This window comes from Meleagris gallopavo, chromosome 4, assembly GCF_905368555.1.
Source record: "Meleagris gallopavo chromosome 4, MGAL_WU_HG_1.1, whole genome shotgun sequence".
In the NCBI taxonomy this organism is placed as follows: Eukaryota; Metazoa; Chordata; class Aves; order Galliformes; family Phasianidae; genus Meleagris; species Meleagris gallopavo.
Genome location: NC_139407.1, coordinates 32759771 through 32778178, shown reverse-complemented (window position 1 = coordinate 32778178; position 18408 = coordinate 32759771). Strand labels below are relative to the sequence as shown.

The window sequence follows — 18408 nt, the reverse complement described above, 5'->3', positions numbered from 1 at the left end:
TCATTTTCAGTTCTCTGTTTTTATTATATTTGAACATTCTGTGGATCAAACTGCTCGGTCTGGAAGTTTGCTCCAATAACTGAGCTTTGCTTTTCGTTCCCAAATGTCTTCAGCAGCGACTCTGAACAGGATATTCAACAACTTCTGCTAACCATTTAGAGTGATATTACTAAAAAAATATATATATCTTCTTCCTTTATTAATTATGGTAGCATGACAACTCTGACAGAACTAAATCAGTAGAACACTTAAAAGTATACTTCTCAAAATAAAATCATCAGACAGGATATTTTTGGCGCAGTCACTTTTCATGCTAAAAAAACAGTAAGACTCTCTACTTGTAGATATTTGCATTTAGTGTCAAGAAGGCAGAAAATAAGATTTGGAAGGATTTCACCGTTCTACAGGTGCATTTTTTTTCTAGCTTTCCAAAATACAGAACTGCCTTTATCCACTGCAATTTGTCACCACAACTTTGAGCAATGTCCTAACTTGACCCACAGCACAGCATAATTCACTGATTGACTATGCATTTCATTAAAATATTCTGTGCACAATTCTGCAGAGCCCATAATTCACACACATAAGCCAAGAGACGTTGCTGAGTAAGGATAGCTGGTGCCCTCCAATTTTGCAGATGCCAAGACTTCTTTTTGAGCTCTCAGACTATGACCATTCAGAAGACAGAAAAGCAAACAGTGAAGTTAAAAAGAGAACAATGCTTGATGTATGCATTCACAGCCATACCTATGCACAGGGCTGTCCTCAACCAAGCGTCACTTAGATTAGCCCATGTCATGCGTGCAGGGAACAGCTCAGATTTACTCAATTCAGAGCAAATGCCACTGTCATTCACTCACCTGCTAGTTTCTTAAGCCTCTCTCATATGAGAGAAGTAAGCATTCCTGATAGTCAGATCTATACCTGTCACATGGCTGAAGAAAAGCAGGCACAGAGCTCTGCAAAGTTCTTCCCAGTGCATTTAGCCCTAGGTGACTCTTCACACCAGAGCCCCATCTCCCACAGCCATCCAATGCCCATGTCTTTCCATCCAATACGTATCCACCTAAGTTACTTCTATTTTTTAAATAACTCTGCTGCATTTGCAATTTGTAGAGCAGCCGATATCATATCAGCCATGCCAGAAAGCCTCTGACAGATCCATTGGACAGCAACGCAGATACATCAGCCAGTGCTCAGGGATGGCTAATGACTGTTCCTCACATCCCTCGTCTCCCAGCCTTCCATGTCCCAAGGACAGTATGTTCCTTAAGGGCTGGGATTAACACACTTCCTTTGTAAGCGCCTTTTGAGCAGAAGTAGGCTTTATATTAAACCACCGTACCATGCCATAGTACAATAAGTAATCCAAAGAAAAGTTTTACAGATAGAAGATATTTTAAAAATACAAAAACCTAATATTCTCCTTGTGAAGGAGCAAAACAAAAACCGTGGGTTTTTTTTTTTTTTGGCCGAAGCTTTTATCTAAATGAGTCATTTTACATTTCCAAACAAAGATTATGCAAACTTGCTTTCCCACCCAACTACAATAATTTATTTTCAAGGACAAGAAGCATCAAAACACTAAGAGAAAGTTCATTTGTTTCAAATGCATTCCCATGAACTACTTCAGCTCAGCAGAACAGGAGCATAGCAGACAGAACATGCAGTCCCACGACACTGCCTTTTGCATTGTTAAGATTTTTCTTCCAGCACATCACTTTCAACCCAATGGGTGCTCCAGTAAGGATTTTCCTGATTTATTACATTCCTGGCACTTCTGTAAACAAATCAGTTCCAAATGTATTTCTTGGCAAGGTCTGTGGTCATTTAAAGGGAAAAAAAGTATCTAGGCTATATAAATACTTTTGCACTATATCAACCTTTTCAAACTTTAACAATAAAAAATAAACTATTAACAACCAGGTTCCACTAAATAATTAGAAATCTCTTTCAATTTCTGTATCTTTAATTAAATACATTTAATTACCCTGAAGGTTTAAATACTTTAATATACCTCATTTTAACTAAACTGATAACTTTTAAATAACCTAAATGATTAAGAACATGGCAACGTTTTGACATTATTGATTCACACTGGTGATCTAAACATACATTAAGTTAGGTATTTATTGGCCATTTATGCACACCCACTCAAAAAGAATAACATATGCAGAAAAGTAAAAAGCACTTGAAAACTGAAGCAGCATGCTTAGTCTGTAGCACGTTTGCAGTGTACAATCCATTACAAATTGTATCATAATGTCCATCACAGACACTAAGAGACATAGGACCAGTCTTGAAGCTGAATCCTGCTGCTGTCATTGGTCCACTTTGTTGTATAGAAAACTTGCATGCAACCTTTTACTAGGAAGTAAGAAAATCCCTAGCATCACATTCTTGAATTGGTAATCCAAAGAGTAAGAAGAAAGGAAATCTTAAGTAGAGTCATGGCCACAACAACAACAAATTATTTCACAGCTTTAATAATACTGAAGTAAAATGTACAACTACATATTTAAACGTATCTAAATAACCTTTTATTGTCAAAAAAGACTTTAAAGTAATGTGAAACTGCCTACATAAATTCTAAAGCATGGTGAAACTTAAGATTTTCTTTTTTTAAAGCAATCTCTACTAAAGCAGTCTCATGCTATTTATTCTCTGGAATGGGCAGGTTGAAGAGGAAAGGTGCAGTTCAAAATTTGGTAAGTGATTTAAGGATTCAGCAATACAACTAACCATGCAGCTTGACTTTTCTGGTGCAGAAACTGACTTGTTATTTTAGTACATTTTTCTTAGGTTTTCACATTTTTGCTCATTATTTAATTTTAAGAAAGGCTACAAGAACAATCCTCTATATTTATTCCAACCAGAGCTGGCAAACTAAAAACATCACAGGAAGACTGATGCTCTCAAGATTGTTAATTCGGAGTAAATCTGGATGAATATCTTATTATCTGCACACTTAGAGCTGAATAACAGGCAAAAGCAAGAGTGAAAAAGGACAAACGGTCTGCTTCTGCCTGTGGATAAGTGGGTGAATGAATTATAAGGTGCCCTGATGCTACAGTGAATGCTTGCATGACCATTTTTCATTCTTTTTATTCTAGTTTCTAGTATCTAATATTATCTATATATTAACTACAGCTCCCTAAGACGTGCCATTCACATGGGCTGCATGACTCTGGTGCACACGTCTTAGGTATGAAAAGGAACTATTTTGATCAAGAATGGCCGTGCTTAATTGAGTGGTATAACCAAGCCAGATGCAAAAGTCAATTTCTTCTTTTGAGCAACATTCATAAAACAAATAAGTGACTATTAAAATGCCTCTTCAGACCAATGAATAGAGCACTTGGACATATGCAGTTCTGTTTGCCTTTATGCTATCAAATGAGGAAATACCTCCTTTTATTCCAGCTTACCCAAGTAAAATTTCCAGAATTTAAAATGCCTAAAATCTTTAACTTTTATGATAGAACTTCAGTAAAAGAATTTAGAATTTAGTTTTGCAAGAATAACTGATATACTTTTAATATTTAACCTCATTTTGGAAACATTTCTATTTGCCAGTTAGCTGAAACATAAAACCTAAACAAGTTGCACGCCTATGCAACTTACAGAGGTTTTCTGAAGATATTTAGATAAATAAAATTTCTTCTACAAATAATAAGAAGGTTGGGAAGACCGTGCTTAATGCAGCTGCCTGACTGTTCACACTCGCGAGCAGATGATGTCGCAGAGGACTATCGAGATAACATGGACACAAGAAAAAGAATAGCAAACTTTAAAAAAGATGTCTGTAAGAAAAGTAAACAGGCATGATGTGACAGTTGGTGACAGTGCATTCAAGAGGAGGCAGGAGGACATGCGTTATCTGTTCTCTTCCTTTTCTCCCCAGCTGGCTGGCTTTTGCTCATTGTGGAGGGTGACCGCAGACTCATGCAGGCATCAATTTACATTTGGTTCATATTTTTGAGATTGTCTTTGCAGCCACAAGAGGCAAAAACTATTTCATTTTTAATTATTGAAAACTTAGAATCTGCTATGAGAGGAAGAAAATTTGTAGTGCTCTGTGCTATTACAGAAACTCTCAATACACCCATGAACACGGGGCTGCAACAGATGCAAGCACATCTATTCAGCTTGCATAAATAAATCACTAGCAAAAGGAAAGAAATGAAGAGGACTAGAATAAATCTCTTCCTTTGCTTGGTATCTGGGAGTGGGGATGATGGATTCACCGCTGGCAGCAGCAAGATGACAGCAAGATGAAAGGCTGCGCTCTTTCTTCCATGTCCATGACTATTTTTGGCTGGAGAGATGCCTGCAGAACTCGTCTGTATTCAACACCCAAAAAAGAACATTGTCAAGGCCACACTACTGCAGCAATCCTGCTCCCAATCACTTACACCACATGCTGACAAATGGGTTTAGCTCTTATTTCAGCACATTTCTGGAAGAAGATTTCACACATCAAAATTTTAAGTGAAAGCCAATAAAAAACGACTTATTAAATAAATACTGGCTAGTACATACATCACGTCTAATTCTAAAACTTCTAGCACAAAAGCCTACAGATGGACTCGTTTTCCTAAAGTAATGCGAAAAGTATTCCAGCCTATCTTACTAAGCGTGAAACTGATTTCTTTGTTCCAAATGGAAGAAACACATCCGAAGAAGATGTGCAGTGATTACGCTGTTACGCTTGCAACCATTTGCTGAGAAATTAGAAAGCATTAGAAATTCAGTATAATGGTGTTCCAGAGTGCATTGCGTATTATTACTGCACGCACCAATACAGGCTGGGGATGAGCTGCTGGAGAGGAGCTCTGCAGAGAGGGACCTGGGCGTCCTGGTAGACGACAGGTTGGCCATGAGCCAGCAGTGTGCCCTCGTGGCCAAAAAGGCCAATGGCATTCTGGGGTGCATTAAAAAGAGCGTGTCCAGCAGGACGACGGAGGTGATCCTCCCCCTCTACTCTGCCCTGGTAAGGTCTCATCTGGAGTACTGTGTCCAGTTCTGGGCTCCCCAGTACAAAAAAGACAGGGATCTCTTGGAAGGAGTCCAGCGGAGGGCCACAAAGATGGTGAAGGGCCTGGAGCATCTCCCCTATGAAGAAAGGCTAAGTGAACTGGGTCTGTTTAGCCTTGAGAAAAGACGACTGAGAGGGGACCTGATCCAGGTTTATAAATATCTGAGGTGTGGCGGCCATAGCGGTGAGGCCAGTCTCTTTTCAGTGGTACGTGGAGACAGGACGAGGGGAAACGGACATCAGCTGCAGCATAGGAAGTTTCGCACGAATGTGTGCAAGAACTTCTTCACGGTGAGGGTGACGGAGCACTGGAACAGGCTGCCCAGGGAGGTTGTGGAGTCTCCTTCTCTGGAGATATTCAAGTCTCGCCTGGACGCCTACCTGTGCGACCTGGTGTAGGGAACCTGCTTTGGGAGGGGGTTGGTCTCGATGATCTCTAGAGGTCCCTTCCAAACCCTACAATTCTGTGATTCTGTGATTACTGTGCATGTCATCTCTTCAGCCACAAGTGCAAAAAATGCTCCTCATCAATCTTGAATTCTGCATGCCCATCAAATAAATAACTTTAAAAACAAATTTGCTTGGCTAGAAGTAAACATCTACATTGTGCAAAGGGGAAGAAGAGTGTACCCCAAAAGAAGTGTTAACAACAGCCTATCCTTCGCAGGTTAAAAAAAGAAAACCAATATTATTTTCAAGTTTTACAACACAAGGTTCCAATATATTTGAATTTAACAAAAGCTTCAATCATACCCCTCACATCTTCGCTATATTTTTCACATACTTGAGCATTGGCTGTAAGGAGGAAAATCATCCAGTAGCGTACTGTGGGATGTAATATCACAGTTTGCTCTCTTTTTGAAAAAAAAAAAAAAAACAAAAAAAACCAACAACAAAAAAAAACCAACCAGCACCACCAAGACAGCAAAACACCTACACTACAAATAGGCCCTAAAACTTAATCTCATTTTGAGTTCAGTTACTTTGGTAATAATTCTTTTTTTGCACCTTTTCTCACAGCAAAAATAGCAAAATAACATCACAAGCCAACTCTCTTTATGCTATTCATCAAATCATTCACTGTGTAAATGAGAAATTTACTCTTTCAAATTAAATTTATTTTAAAGGCATACCATTAATTCTGCTGATTTCTCCTGTCAAGAATTCCATCTGGAAGCATACTTAGAAGACAACAACCATTTTTTAGGACTAGTCTGAAACATTATATGATTCAGTGGAAAGGAAATAAAGCTGCTCTGAAGAAAGTTTTGTCAGTATTTTTGGCAGTGACAACCTATCTAATCAGCCAAGCTCTGACGAAACTATTCCCATACGAACATCCAAAAGAGCCCTTATGAAACTACTCCAAAGCTTCCTTTAGTTCTCACATAACCCTAAATACCAACGTTCATGTCTGCTGCTGATTAATAAAGGACTACATTCCAGAATGCAATTATCACATTGACCTTTTGCCACGGTGGAAACGAGCAAGCCTATGGGTCTATGTTCTATAATCACATTTTTGTCCTAATCGTTGCCTTAATGCACGCAGGCTTTACACATAGGCCTGGAATCCAGTCTAGATATTGGCCTTTATTAAATTTCAGAGAACATTCAGAAACAAAGTGATTATAGTGAAGAAATGTTCTCATGACACTGTAAAGACTGGACGAAGAAGTTGTAAAGAATTCTTTACCAAGTAACCTTTGCCAAAAGTATACACTAAGAATCCACATTGACAGTATTACCCTCTCAAGTTCCACCTTCAAAGGTTATTCACTGTTTTCTGAATATAAGGGGAAATATTTTAATAATCTTTTGAGGTTGTGAGGAATGGGCGTATACAGCCAACATACTTATGTACTTACACATCACCTACATGGTTTCAAAGCTTTTTAGAAGCAGCAAGGCAAAAAAGAGAACTCAAAGCCACCAACAGCTCTATTGCAGAGACATAATTTACCTCTAAATGCCACTTTAGGCTTTTGATAGGTAAACCGGAATGTGAGGTTTTTAGAATTACCATTTTTGCCATTATCATTTTTTAGAACTATGCACTCATTAGTGCTTTCAACCATCACCAAGGGTTTTGTAAATACCAGTTCCTCATTGTAGACAGAGTTAACGATGCTTCCCGGGGTTTGCACTCACCTGTAAACATTTTTGTAACAGCTTTACTCTGCTTGCGGGCAGAACACAGAAGGAGCAACCAGGGAGGGAAGAACTCAAAGTGGCCAGCTAACAGCTCTGCTATCGTTCCAGATAGACTTGTAGAGGTCTGTTCACCCTCAGAGATGTTGCAGCCCTCATCAACTGAGTCTACGAGCAGGAAGAGGCTCTGCTGAGGGGGCTTCATTCCCAGAAGTGGAAGCAGAATGCACCTGCAAGGAAGGAGGAACAAAATCAATCTTGTAAATGTAACAATATATCAAATGCTTGAATAATCATGCATTTTTTGAATAATGATGCAATTTTTGCTTAGGCAAGATTACATTTTAATGAACTTAATGTTTCTAACAGTACTTCAGTACTTTAAAACAACATAACATTGTTCAATGTTCATAAGAATACTTCGAAAAATGGTGGTTTAGTATGCCAGCATCTACTTGGCCTAAAATGTAAAAAGTTCATCAATCTCTTTTTCTGCCAAACCTGCTATTATTGCTTATCAGAAGCTGGTAATGATACCAAACCAAATAAAAAGACATCTGAAGTATCAAAGCTCAAAAGTTTAATGCCGAGTGAACAAATTTTATAAAGATCTAATTTCTGCACTTGTACCATACTTAAACAAAATGCAAATTAATTTCTTAACAAACTGAGGCTTTTTATTTATATTGGAGTTGCCAGAATTATTTGCATTCTTAGAACAAGGAGCTGAATAAATGCATTGGCACAGCTAATAACCAGAGTTTCTGTCTCATATTTGCACGTACTGTTGTCATTTTTAGTAGTACTCATTAAAAGATATCTAACTCTGTGCTTATACGTAACTGCCACATGCCTTCTAGTATTTCTATGCAACACTACTGATTTGTGGGCAAGTTTCACTTAGGCCCTTAAGTTCCACTGAGTACATCTCCCATCTCCCATTCCTGGAGGCATTCAAGGCCAGGCTGGATATGGCTCTGGGCAGTCTGGTCTAGTGGTTGGCGATCCTGCATGTAGCAGGGGGACTGAAAGTAGGTGATCACATTGTGGTCCTTTTCAACCCAGGCCATCCTATGACTCTATGATCTTTAAATATATTTGACAAGTAATGTTGGCCTTTATAGCAGTAAGACTCAGAAAATGAAGCAGGGTGTGAAATGTATTCATTTTCTGAGTGTATAAATACATACACGTGCATGATAGTTCCCTCTTTCTGCAGTCTTTATGCTTCTGTCCAGATAGCACAGATGTAACAAGTATTTTTGACTTAAGGCCACAATAATCTTCTTTCATTTGTTTTACTGAACAAATTTATCTTCAGTACACTTTGGCCAATGACTTATTACCTGTCAAGCATGCAAATTAGAACAACGGCAAATCTTGCCTGTTGATGGAAAAACACACCCAGAGTCAAAAATGATTTGCAAGCACCACCAGTACAACGTTGCTTTCTGGTTTTCTGACTGAGAAAAGTGCAAAATGGAAATGTAAAGTGACGCACTGTTGACAATAACAGCAGGATCTAGCAGAGCCAGCTGGGCAATCTATTGCAGGTGGTGACATCTTCCCAAAGGAATAGAAAGGATGAGTTCTGAAAGCTTTCAGTATTAGTTGCATTTAAATAAATACTTAACTCTGGCCCCTCACATTTCCAGAAATGCAAGACTATTTTGGATTCTTTGTTACTTCCCAAAGCTGGTCCCTCTTTCAGAAGATGCTTGCAGCACAGCAAGAATCTCTGCTCCCTAAGCTAGGAAGTTAAGCAGCTTCTAACTTACATAGCAGGAAATGAGTGTAGCCATAAGGCTAAAATTACTTTCCAAAGTGGTATCAACCCCACAACGAAAGGAGGCAGCTTGAAATTGCATCATTTTCCACCTCTTTCCCCAGCAGAATGCAGTGTTGTACCCTCAGCTATTTACATTGCTTTGAGATGTGAATAAATAATATCTGAAAGCAAAATCACACCTAAAATCTGAGTGATTGTCATAAAACACCTATGAAATACCTTAGGTGAATCTGACAATGCTCTTGCATGTTAGTATTTACCCGTAGGAAATACCAAGAGAAGCTAATAGGTACGTCTGGGAAAGAGTCCCAAATTATTCTGCTGAATTATTCTACAGTATGCAGTAGTTGGCCACAGTAGGTCAAACCAAAAGGTCATCTTGCCTCCAAACAGAGTTGAAAGAAAATGTCCAAAGAATAATGTATTAAAAAAATAGTGCAAGCACTAAATCACATTCTTCCATATCTCTAAAACTGCAGTGGTTGCAGGAGCTTTGTAAAACAGATTTAGTTTTCCACTTGGCATCCCTTCCACTTCACAATACTTTCACTTCTGAGTGGTAGCATAACTTCCATTCAATTGGGGAAAAAAAAACCCTATGTATATAAACATACACATACAAGAATATATTCAATGAGGCAAGATGACTTCTTCCAGCTTACACCTGTATTACTCAAAGTGTGCCACTGACAAAACACTGATAAAGCTTTCTCTGAAAGTGCTCTTAGGAACCACTCGATAACCTCAGTTCTGTCTAGACTTTTCTATCTCTGAATTCAGAGTAGTGCCAGATAACATAATAGGGAAATTTTTCAGACGTTCAAGTTTGAGGCCAGAATTCCCATCATGTTTACCTCCATAACATGACCTAGTAATTCCCACTTTCCCATAACATCTTTCTTGCATATGGAAATCACATCAATCAACATGGACTAAATGTCTCAAATGGACTTCTGTAAATGGTGATTCCTCTACAGAGCACTGTAACAGATTGCTTGATTTGCAGTGTGCCTTTTGAAAGATGAGGAGTTTTCTTTACCTTCTGAAAGGATAATAGCAAACAGCCTTATCTCCAGTACTTTTACAGCCAATACAGATATAAAAACGGTTCTCATTACATAGTAGTTCCTTATTACAAAATAGTTCTGAAATAGAAATTGCTAAGTAAATTACAATATCTTTTAAAAAAACAGCACAATTAGGTATCTTAAATGATAGGATTGTTAAACAGGAATGTAATGTAATGACTTATTTATGCAGAGCTAAGATGTTTTGTATGCTCTCAAACAAATAGAGAGTCCTTACAACAATGAACCCTCCCACAAAATTCTTCAGACTGCTACTGAGTTGACTGAACCCATGCAAATATGATTTTCCACATATGGAAGAAATATATAACAGCAAGTCTGAAGTTCTGCAAATGATTATCCCTGAGATTTTTAGATTGGATCCGCAAAAATGCTGAAACATGACAGAATAAAGTAGAGGGATAGCAGCAGTGTCCACAAAGACTGAAAGTCACAGTGGAATGCACATACTTGTTAAAAAATAAAAAAAAGCAAACATGCCATATAACAATGAATGAGCAGTGCTAGAAGCAGAAGGATGACAAAGACTACTTTGTTATAAACGCCCCTCATGTGACTGATTCTGGTGTATAGGAAAGTCAGAGTTACATCCCCAGTTAAATTCTCTGATGTCTGTTAAGCACAAATACAGCTTACCCCTCAAAAGGGGTCCCTTTCCTCTAGCCAGCTGCTGATGTTCACTACTGGCAAACACACAGAACAATTGTATAAAACTCTCCTCCTAGACAAAGTAGCATGAAAAAAACAATTAGGAACAGAAATCCAATACCTGTCCAAGTCCAAGCACTGCTACTTTTAGGAAAATGCAAAATATTTCAAATTTCATAATGATACAAATGCATTTGGAAACTGTTTAATTGCTACTACTGTTCTTGCATTTCATTTTCTATATCAGTAGGACATTTCTTTAACAAATTGCCTTTAAGCCACTTTCTTGCCTATATATTACGGTTCAGCATTTGAATTACAGTCACTGTTGTCACAAAGAACTACCACAGCAATACGTGTGACATATATAATACACATTACATAACATGCTCATTATACATTTACAATGTTTGTTCTTTTAGAACAGAGTTGTTTTAAGAAGCAGGCAATAGACTTATCCTTCAAAGAGAGCAATGACTGGGCACGCACACTGCCCCCCAGCACTATAAACTTACTTCTGTGCAGGCTAAACAAACCTACTTTTCACGAGGGGTAGAGAGCCTCCTGCTTTATCCCAGGCTTTGCTGCTACTTTTGCCAAGTGTGCAATGAGCCTCCAAAATGGTGCAAATGACATTAGCATAGCACTGGGCATCTTTTGCTCAGGTGGAACAGCAGGGACACAGAGGAACACATGCATACACATACACAAAATGACACTACAGGAAAAGAGTACAAGAAAAAGCAATTCTTCTCCAAGTGATGCTGAGCTAAATGCTCAGCAGTGATGTTTACTGTCACCTGGCAGGTAAGACTTATCCGCTCCTTTAGCAAATCTGTCTCCTCCATTCAGTTAGGAGTTGTAGAATTTTTGTAATCTGTCATTCTCCTACATGAAATCACCAGCACCTCACTACAGAGATCTCTGCATACTCTTCTTTACCAAAGATATCTGACATTTCAAAAAGGAAGACGACAGTCATTGCCACTGAGGTGGTTTATACGTGGTACTTACAATTAACACCAATGCCACATTACTTGCAACTATTCTGAATTGCAAGAAACCACACTCCCAGTAAGTGATCCCACTAGGTACTGGAAAATACCAGCCAACTTCAGATAAACAAGTTTGAGAACTGCAAACATTCATTGAAAAAAACATTTAATCATAATACCACAGAAAAATAAGTTTAGTAACTACAAGCAACATAATGGAGCTGATTATCTGGTATCAGCAATCAACATCACGTTGAATTTCACCTGAATTTATTGTTATGTTGGCGAAAAACATACCAACAGAAACTCATAAAATGTTCTCCTAACATGAAAGAGACTACACAGTGTAGTCCTTCGCAAGAGATAATACTGCCTTGCATATTTCCTACAAAATTGCACATGTGTACATTTTATCTGAAGAGTTATTGAAGATTGAAATAATTATAAAGGATGCCTATATATATATAGACAGATATATACAGATATAGATATACATAAACTGGATGGATATATACCTCCCTATACAAACACACACTTCAATAGCTAAGTAGACGTTTCTTCAAACATTAGCGTTCATCTCTGGAAAAGCGAAGAATCATCATTCTTCTTATGGATGACTTACTACATGGTATACCACAGCAGTCTGCTATGCTACTTTTAAGACACTCATTTTCATTTATGCCGTATCAGAAAATCCAGGAAGACAAAATACATAAACGAAACTTTAAGTAAGCCAATTATGCTTACTAAGTTAACACTATAACAATCTTTTCCAGCAACGTAAGAATTACTGGAATTTTTGCCTAAAAATCACATGCAGAAACCTGGTAGGCATCCCAGCTCTGCTCCTGCTGGCTCTATCTGGTGGAAGAGAAACTCCATCCTCTCCAGCTCACAGCTGGAAGAAATTATTTTATAAAATCATTTCAGGGAGAATCCCAGGTCAATGCACCATACTTAAGGATAGAAGTACCAAAAGACATAAAGCTCTAGGCAATGAGGTTTTTATTAGTTCATTGGAACTGGAATAATCATGTTTTAAGCACTCTGATTAACAGTTTCAGAATAGAAGGCAAAATTCAGAATTCCAGATCAGTATTCTTTAAATTTCTACTTAAAAAACGTTCACATGTGACAGCAAGTGTCCCACCTCTCTTCCCACTGTCTTCTGTACCCACTTGTATATTATATTTCAATGGTCAACTAGCAGAATGTAAACTTGCGAGGTTGTCAGTATTCTAGTTTCTAATTTGCACTTACAAGACTGAAGATAGGGAGGACAAATATTATATATGTTAAATATTGCTAGACACCTCAGCAAATGCACCCATAAACCAGGAGCTGAGTTTTTCTTTTTTTTTTTTTTTTTTTTCTCCAAACTGTATAGGGGACACGGGTCACAATAAAAGAGGCAAGGGGAAATTTCACTTCTAGTCAGACAGTTTTAGCCGTTCAATTGATGAAATATTAACCCCTTCCTGAAAATACTTACAGCAGTTGAACTCACTCAGAAGAAAAAGAGTATCTTCCCAAATCACCTATGGTGTTATTTCTAGATCAGTGCACATTTTCCTCTAGGTCCTACGGATCACAACCAGCAGCAGCTTACTTATCTGGATCATCACGCCTGCTGACTAATTGTTATATGGTTTCTGAATTACAGATTGAGGCTCAATCTAATGGTAAAGTTCAACAGCTGCCTTCCGTAGAAGTAAAATTACCTGGCTTGATTTTGTATGCACACCTGTGTACATACTTATGCACGTGGTCAAGTTATTGAGGTGGCTGCTCAGCCATATTTCAACGTGATAAAATTGCATGCCTGCAACTGATTATGACTTTCTGACAAAGCACAATACTGGAATTATACACACCAAGGAATGATAGTATAATACACGTGATTGTTTCAAGTGAATTGCTAATTCACAGACTGCACAGAAAGATAAACCAGCCCTAGCGGTTCTAACCAACTGAAGGGAGACTTAAGAAGGAAGTCTTATGAAGCAGAAAGAAAGAAAAAAAAGTGCCGAGAATCACCCATTAAGTAAGCTCCAATGTTTGCGTGTAAATTTCAGGTTCAGGCTTTTCAGATTGGCAAATTAGAAATGGCAGGCAAAGCTTGCTGTGCAATTCAGCACCTGATCCTGCAGTTACTCAAGAGTAACCTGAGTTCTATCTGCCATTGTAAAGCAGAGCTGCAATCCCACAAGGAGAGCACAAAAGCTAGCTCCAGGGTACAGAGCCAGACAAAAGCAGAGTTTATCATACAACCAGCACCATCACTCACACAAACACAACATGCTGGACCCCTGCATATTCATTAGAGACCTCCCACTGTCTCATACAAATATATAGGCAATTTTCTTCTACACAGCTCCCAGGTGGATCTACTAGTAGATTTACTAGAAAACTCAGAAAAAGAAGTCTTAAAAGCAAGTATTTTGGTTCTAATAGCTGAACTGCCTAGAACAGTTTGCAAACAATTCAGCTGTATTAAGGAAAGACTAGTGTGGCTGAAACCCACTCACACCTGCTGCTAGGAGCGGGTTGAGTCTTTACATACTTTTTTTTAATCTGAAGGTATTTGCCTTATGTTCTTACCTACACAATATGTTCTAACCTCTCAGAGTCTAACATATAAAAATCTGTGCCTCTATAAAAGGGAAAGAGGAGGAGAGTATGAGAACCCCTACAAAGAATTTCCTGAACAAACAGTATAGAATTGTTATTTATCCTACGCAAATTCTCCCGGACAATGGTTCAGTGACTGAGGTCACTTAACTCACTGAAGGGACGGATGCAGGCCAGATGGCAGCAATGCCCAACACGATGTGCAGTGTCACTGTGAACTGCTCGTAGTTACTCCCATGGTACCCAAACTCCTCTGAGTGGAGCCAAATGCTGGTCTACCTAGAGCACTGCCTGTTTGCAGCAGAATCACGTAAACATCCCCAGTGCCTATCTGAAGTAAAATGACATTCACGGTTACCCCTTACTCACAAGTACTATTATTGTCTTTTACAGCAAGAAATTAGTTAGATTTGTAAAAAACAAATCATATCATGCCACGTTAGCTGTCATTTCACCTCTTATTTTCCAGCTGCTTGCAGATAGCTTGATTATTTGTTCCAGCATTTTTTATTCAACTGACAGGCCTACAATTCTCTAACATCTTTTTAACCCTTTATAAAGCAAAACATTAAGTATCTTTTTCTTTCAAGACCACATTTTCTGCCATCTTGAAAAAGATAACCCGTCCTTTGAAGACAACAGTGACAACTCAGACTGTTTAAGGTCATGTCACCTACTCTGTTTTTTTTGTTGTTGTTTCTTCCAGGCTGTTTTTCTGCAATCTTAAATTCATATTAAGTAGCTGATCTACTTTCCTGATTTTGCTCTTAGGTTTAACATATGAATGATGAGGAGCTTGGTCTCACTAAACCGGCTATTTAATACATTGGGATTTGAGACCTTAGTATTCTTTCCAGCTAATTCCTTCCTTTCTTTATACTTGCAGTCACAAGACCTCACCCACAAATTATCTGAGGGCAAAGTCCACTGCTTTTAGTTTGTTCTTTCTCTTCTAAAAATTGCTCGTTTAAGATTATTTCACAGTCATCATCAACAAAAGCTGCTCTTCATCTTCTCATCTGATTCTTTCCAATCTGCTGGAAGCAGATTTCTGTCCTTCTATTCATTATTTTCTCCTCTCTCACACTAGAGATCTAGTCACTGACACACTCTTGTTTCCCAAATGATGTTCATCTCCTACCTATTACGACAATCCAATATTTTCCACCACATAGACATTCTCATCCAAATCCAATGCTATGGACAACCCATTTTTTTGTTCTCTTAAAGAAAGTCAGTTTACTTGATCTTGCTGGTTTGATAGAGTAAAACGTTTAGATTTTAGAAAAACACAGTTTAGAGGTAAGGGAACTTTTCAGTTACTGACCACAACTACACTCTGCCAGTACAGATAATCTTTAAGATAGACAAGATTGTCTAATAGGGTAGGTCTATTCTTTCCAATAAAAGTGCTACCTTAATCCTTTAAATAGATATACATATGTACAAAAATATCCCCACGTGCAATGCATTTCTACATTCACAGACTTCACAGTAGTTTTAAATTTAGTTTATTCTAGAACTCAAAGCAAGTTTACAATACAGAAAGCAACTCCTAAACAAGTTTTTTTTTTTTTTTTAAAACACCAGTCACACAAGTTATCCTGAAAGATCTTTAAAAGCATTTAAATCAACCTTGACTCTGTGTACTAAGATTTCCAGTTCTGTCTCTTTATACCCCATACCTTTTTTTCCATTAAAGATATTCATGACAGTTGATTAACGGCCTCATCCTCTTTGTCTGTCCCATGACCCTACCTGAATACCCTTCATTCCTCCCCTCCTCCACCTCCAGTTTTTGAACTATTGTCCAAGTTACTGTTACTTATATTTATCCCCAGGATTTGTCATCAATTGTGTGTGGTTTAAAAGACGTCTCTTGTTAGGGTAGAAAATCATTGCTTTTCTTTCTGAAGAATCAATTATACTCTCATTGTCTATATGAATAACTCACTATTTTATTTTTTTTAAGTGTATCAAAGAAACTGTGTTTTACATCAAATGCATGAGAAGAAAGTATCAAATCAGGCTCACTATAAGTTACAAGTTGAAATGAGAGAATTACCCATAAGGCACATTATTTTTTTATACCTGTGAAGTTATGATAATACATTTGTATATACTCAAATCTCTAGTTGAAATGCAAAAGGTAGCTATAGGGTACCATAATAACAAAAACTAACAAGCTCATATATGCAAGAGAACATATTAAAATTGCAAAGTAAGATTTCAATCATTTATGAAATGAAAGGTACAGCAAAGTAAAAATATAGTCTTCTCAGTTCTTCTAATTAATCATTTGGTTCTTTAGTCATATAAAAATTAACCTCTATTTGTTAATCAAATCTAGCTTCAACTAAAAGTAGTGTTATCTATAGAGGTTAATGTACAGCTGAATACAAATTCTTGCAGCCTAACAGGCATTTTAATTTGTTGGCATTATTCTGTGTTTTGGAAGCAGACAAAATCCATTTCTTCCTTGTACATCAACTTACGTAGAACAAAAACAGCTGAAGATACAGACTTTGCTTTCCATGTATACAATTTTATCTGTTGACATGAGAGAAGTGTTATCCCTAAAAACTGAAACAAAGAAAACAAGAGGATACAATTAGAAAACTAAACTGGATACACTCAACTGAGTGGCTTTTGTCAGGCTACATCCTAGTTTACCATCCAGCCAGATTTATTTTCTGCTACCCCATGACTGTGTGACAAAAGACAACAGCTTAGCATGGACAATACAAAACCAGTCAATTACTACTATAGCTAACAGTCACCCTGACAATCCCAATGTTATTTTTCTTACACACCTGATTTCAGAATAAAAAACGCATTATTAATTGGGATGCACAAAGAAAAGGTGCTGCAAGGGCTGTAGGGATGAGCTTCTAAAAGTGGGGATCCTAAAATGGTGGAAACTGGACAAACAGTGAAAACTTTGAAGTCTCTGCCATTCCCTGGTACGCCTGCTATATACCCACCTTTCTCATTTCTTGCGTCCCATACTTCAGATCATTGTACTGATCACAGGATAATACTAACTTATTTTGAGAAAATACTCTGCACAAATATTAGATGAAAAGCTGTTTTTACCTTATGAGTCATGCACTTAAGACAGCTTTCCTTCTATACGTGCATTATCGTGCATCTTTTTTCCAAATTATTTTCTCAAGTTGAAGGGATTGTCCTAACCTTTAATTGCAGTGTCTTATCTGAAGAGGCAGCAGATGGAGCAGCTTTCATGTGCCCCAGTCAAAACTACTCTACCCGCACTCCCAAAAGTAGAATACAAAGCATATGTGCCTCCTATATCACTCAGAGTCCATATTAATAACAACTTTACAAGGTTAGGGTTTTGTTTTTGTTTGTATGGTTGTTTTTTTTTTTTTTTTTTTTTTTTTTTTTTCCCTTCTTTCTCACCCACCATCCTCCAAAAGATACAGCTTCTCTTGACTTTATGCCTCCTATGGGTCCTTTCTAGCTCTTTGTAATTTGCTTTAAAAACACACTGCCAGATTAACACCATGTTCACCTGACTCTATTACCTCACAGCAGTGGTGCATTTAGCTTTGGAACCAATTCTGGAGCTGTATATTTAATTAGATCTATTTTTAGTCTTAACCACAATAGATCAAGTAAAATAAACTATATTATCCTCTTTTATCCATAACATTCTATACACCAAAAAGAGTTTACTGTCAAAGGTATCTTTAACACAAATTAAAATACAGGGCACTAAGGAAAAAAACAAAGTACACCTGAAGTTTTAAAAATTGAGGTTAATATTAATGTGTAGTACATGCTATAAATCTACTGGAGGAAAAAACATCCTTCTTTAAAAAAAAAAGAAAAAAAACAAATTAAATGGATCAAAGCCAAAGCAAAGAACACGGCAGCACTATCTAATACGAAGTAAAGCTACTGAAACCAAACTGATGCATACAATTGGCAAAGGAATGCTGTAAAAGTTGGGAAAGTTCACCCAAGCTTTGGCAGGTTTGTCAAAGCTAGGATGTGTTGGTACAATTCCTATAACTTACACCAAGATAACTATAAGGCAACTTA

The 18408-nt window shown here is 37.6% G+C and overlaps 1 protein-coding gene across 2 annotated transcripts in view; it reads right to left on the bottom strand.

Moving 5' to 3' along the window:
- The window catches only part of ANKRD50 (ankyrin repeat domain 50), a 42010-nt gene that overhangs the window by 10071 nt on the left and 13531 nt on the right, over window positions 1-18408 (bottom strand). For both annotated transcript variants that reach the window (XM_085222791.1, XM_085222792.1), the window contains exon 3: window positions 7190-7419. In XM_085222791.1, the coding sequence (XP_085078917.1) occupies window positions 7190-7419 (230 nt within the window). The remainder of the gene's footprint in view (window positions 1-7189; window positions 7420-18408) is intronic.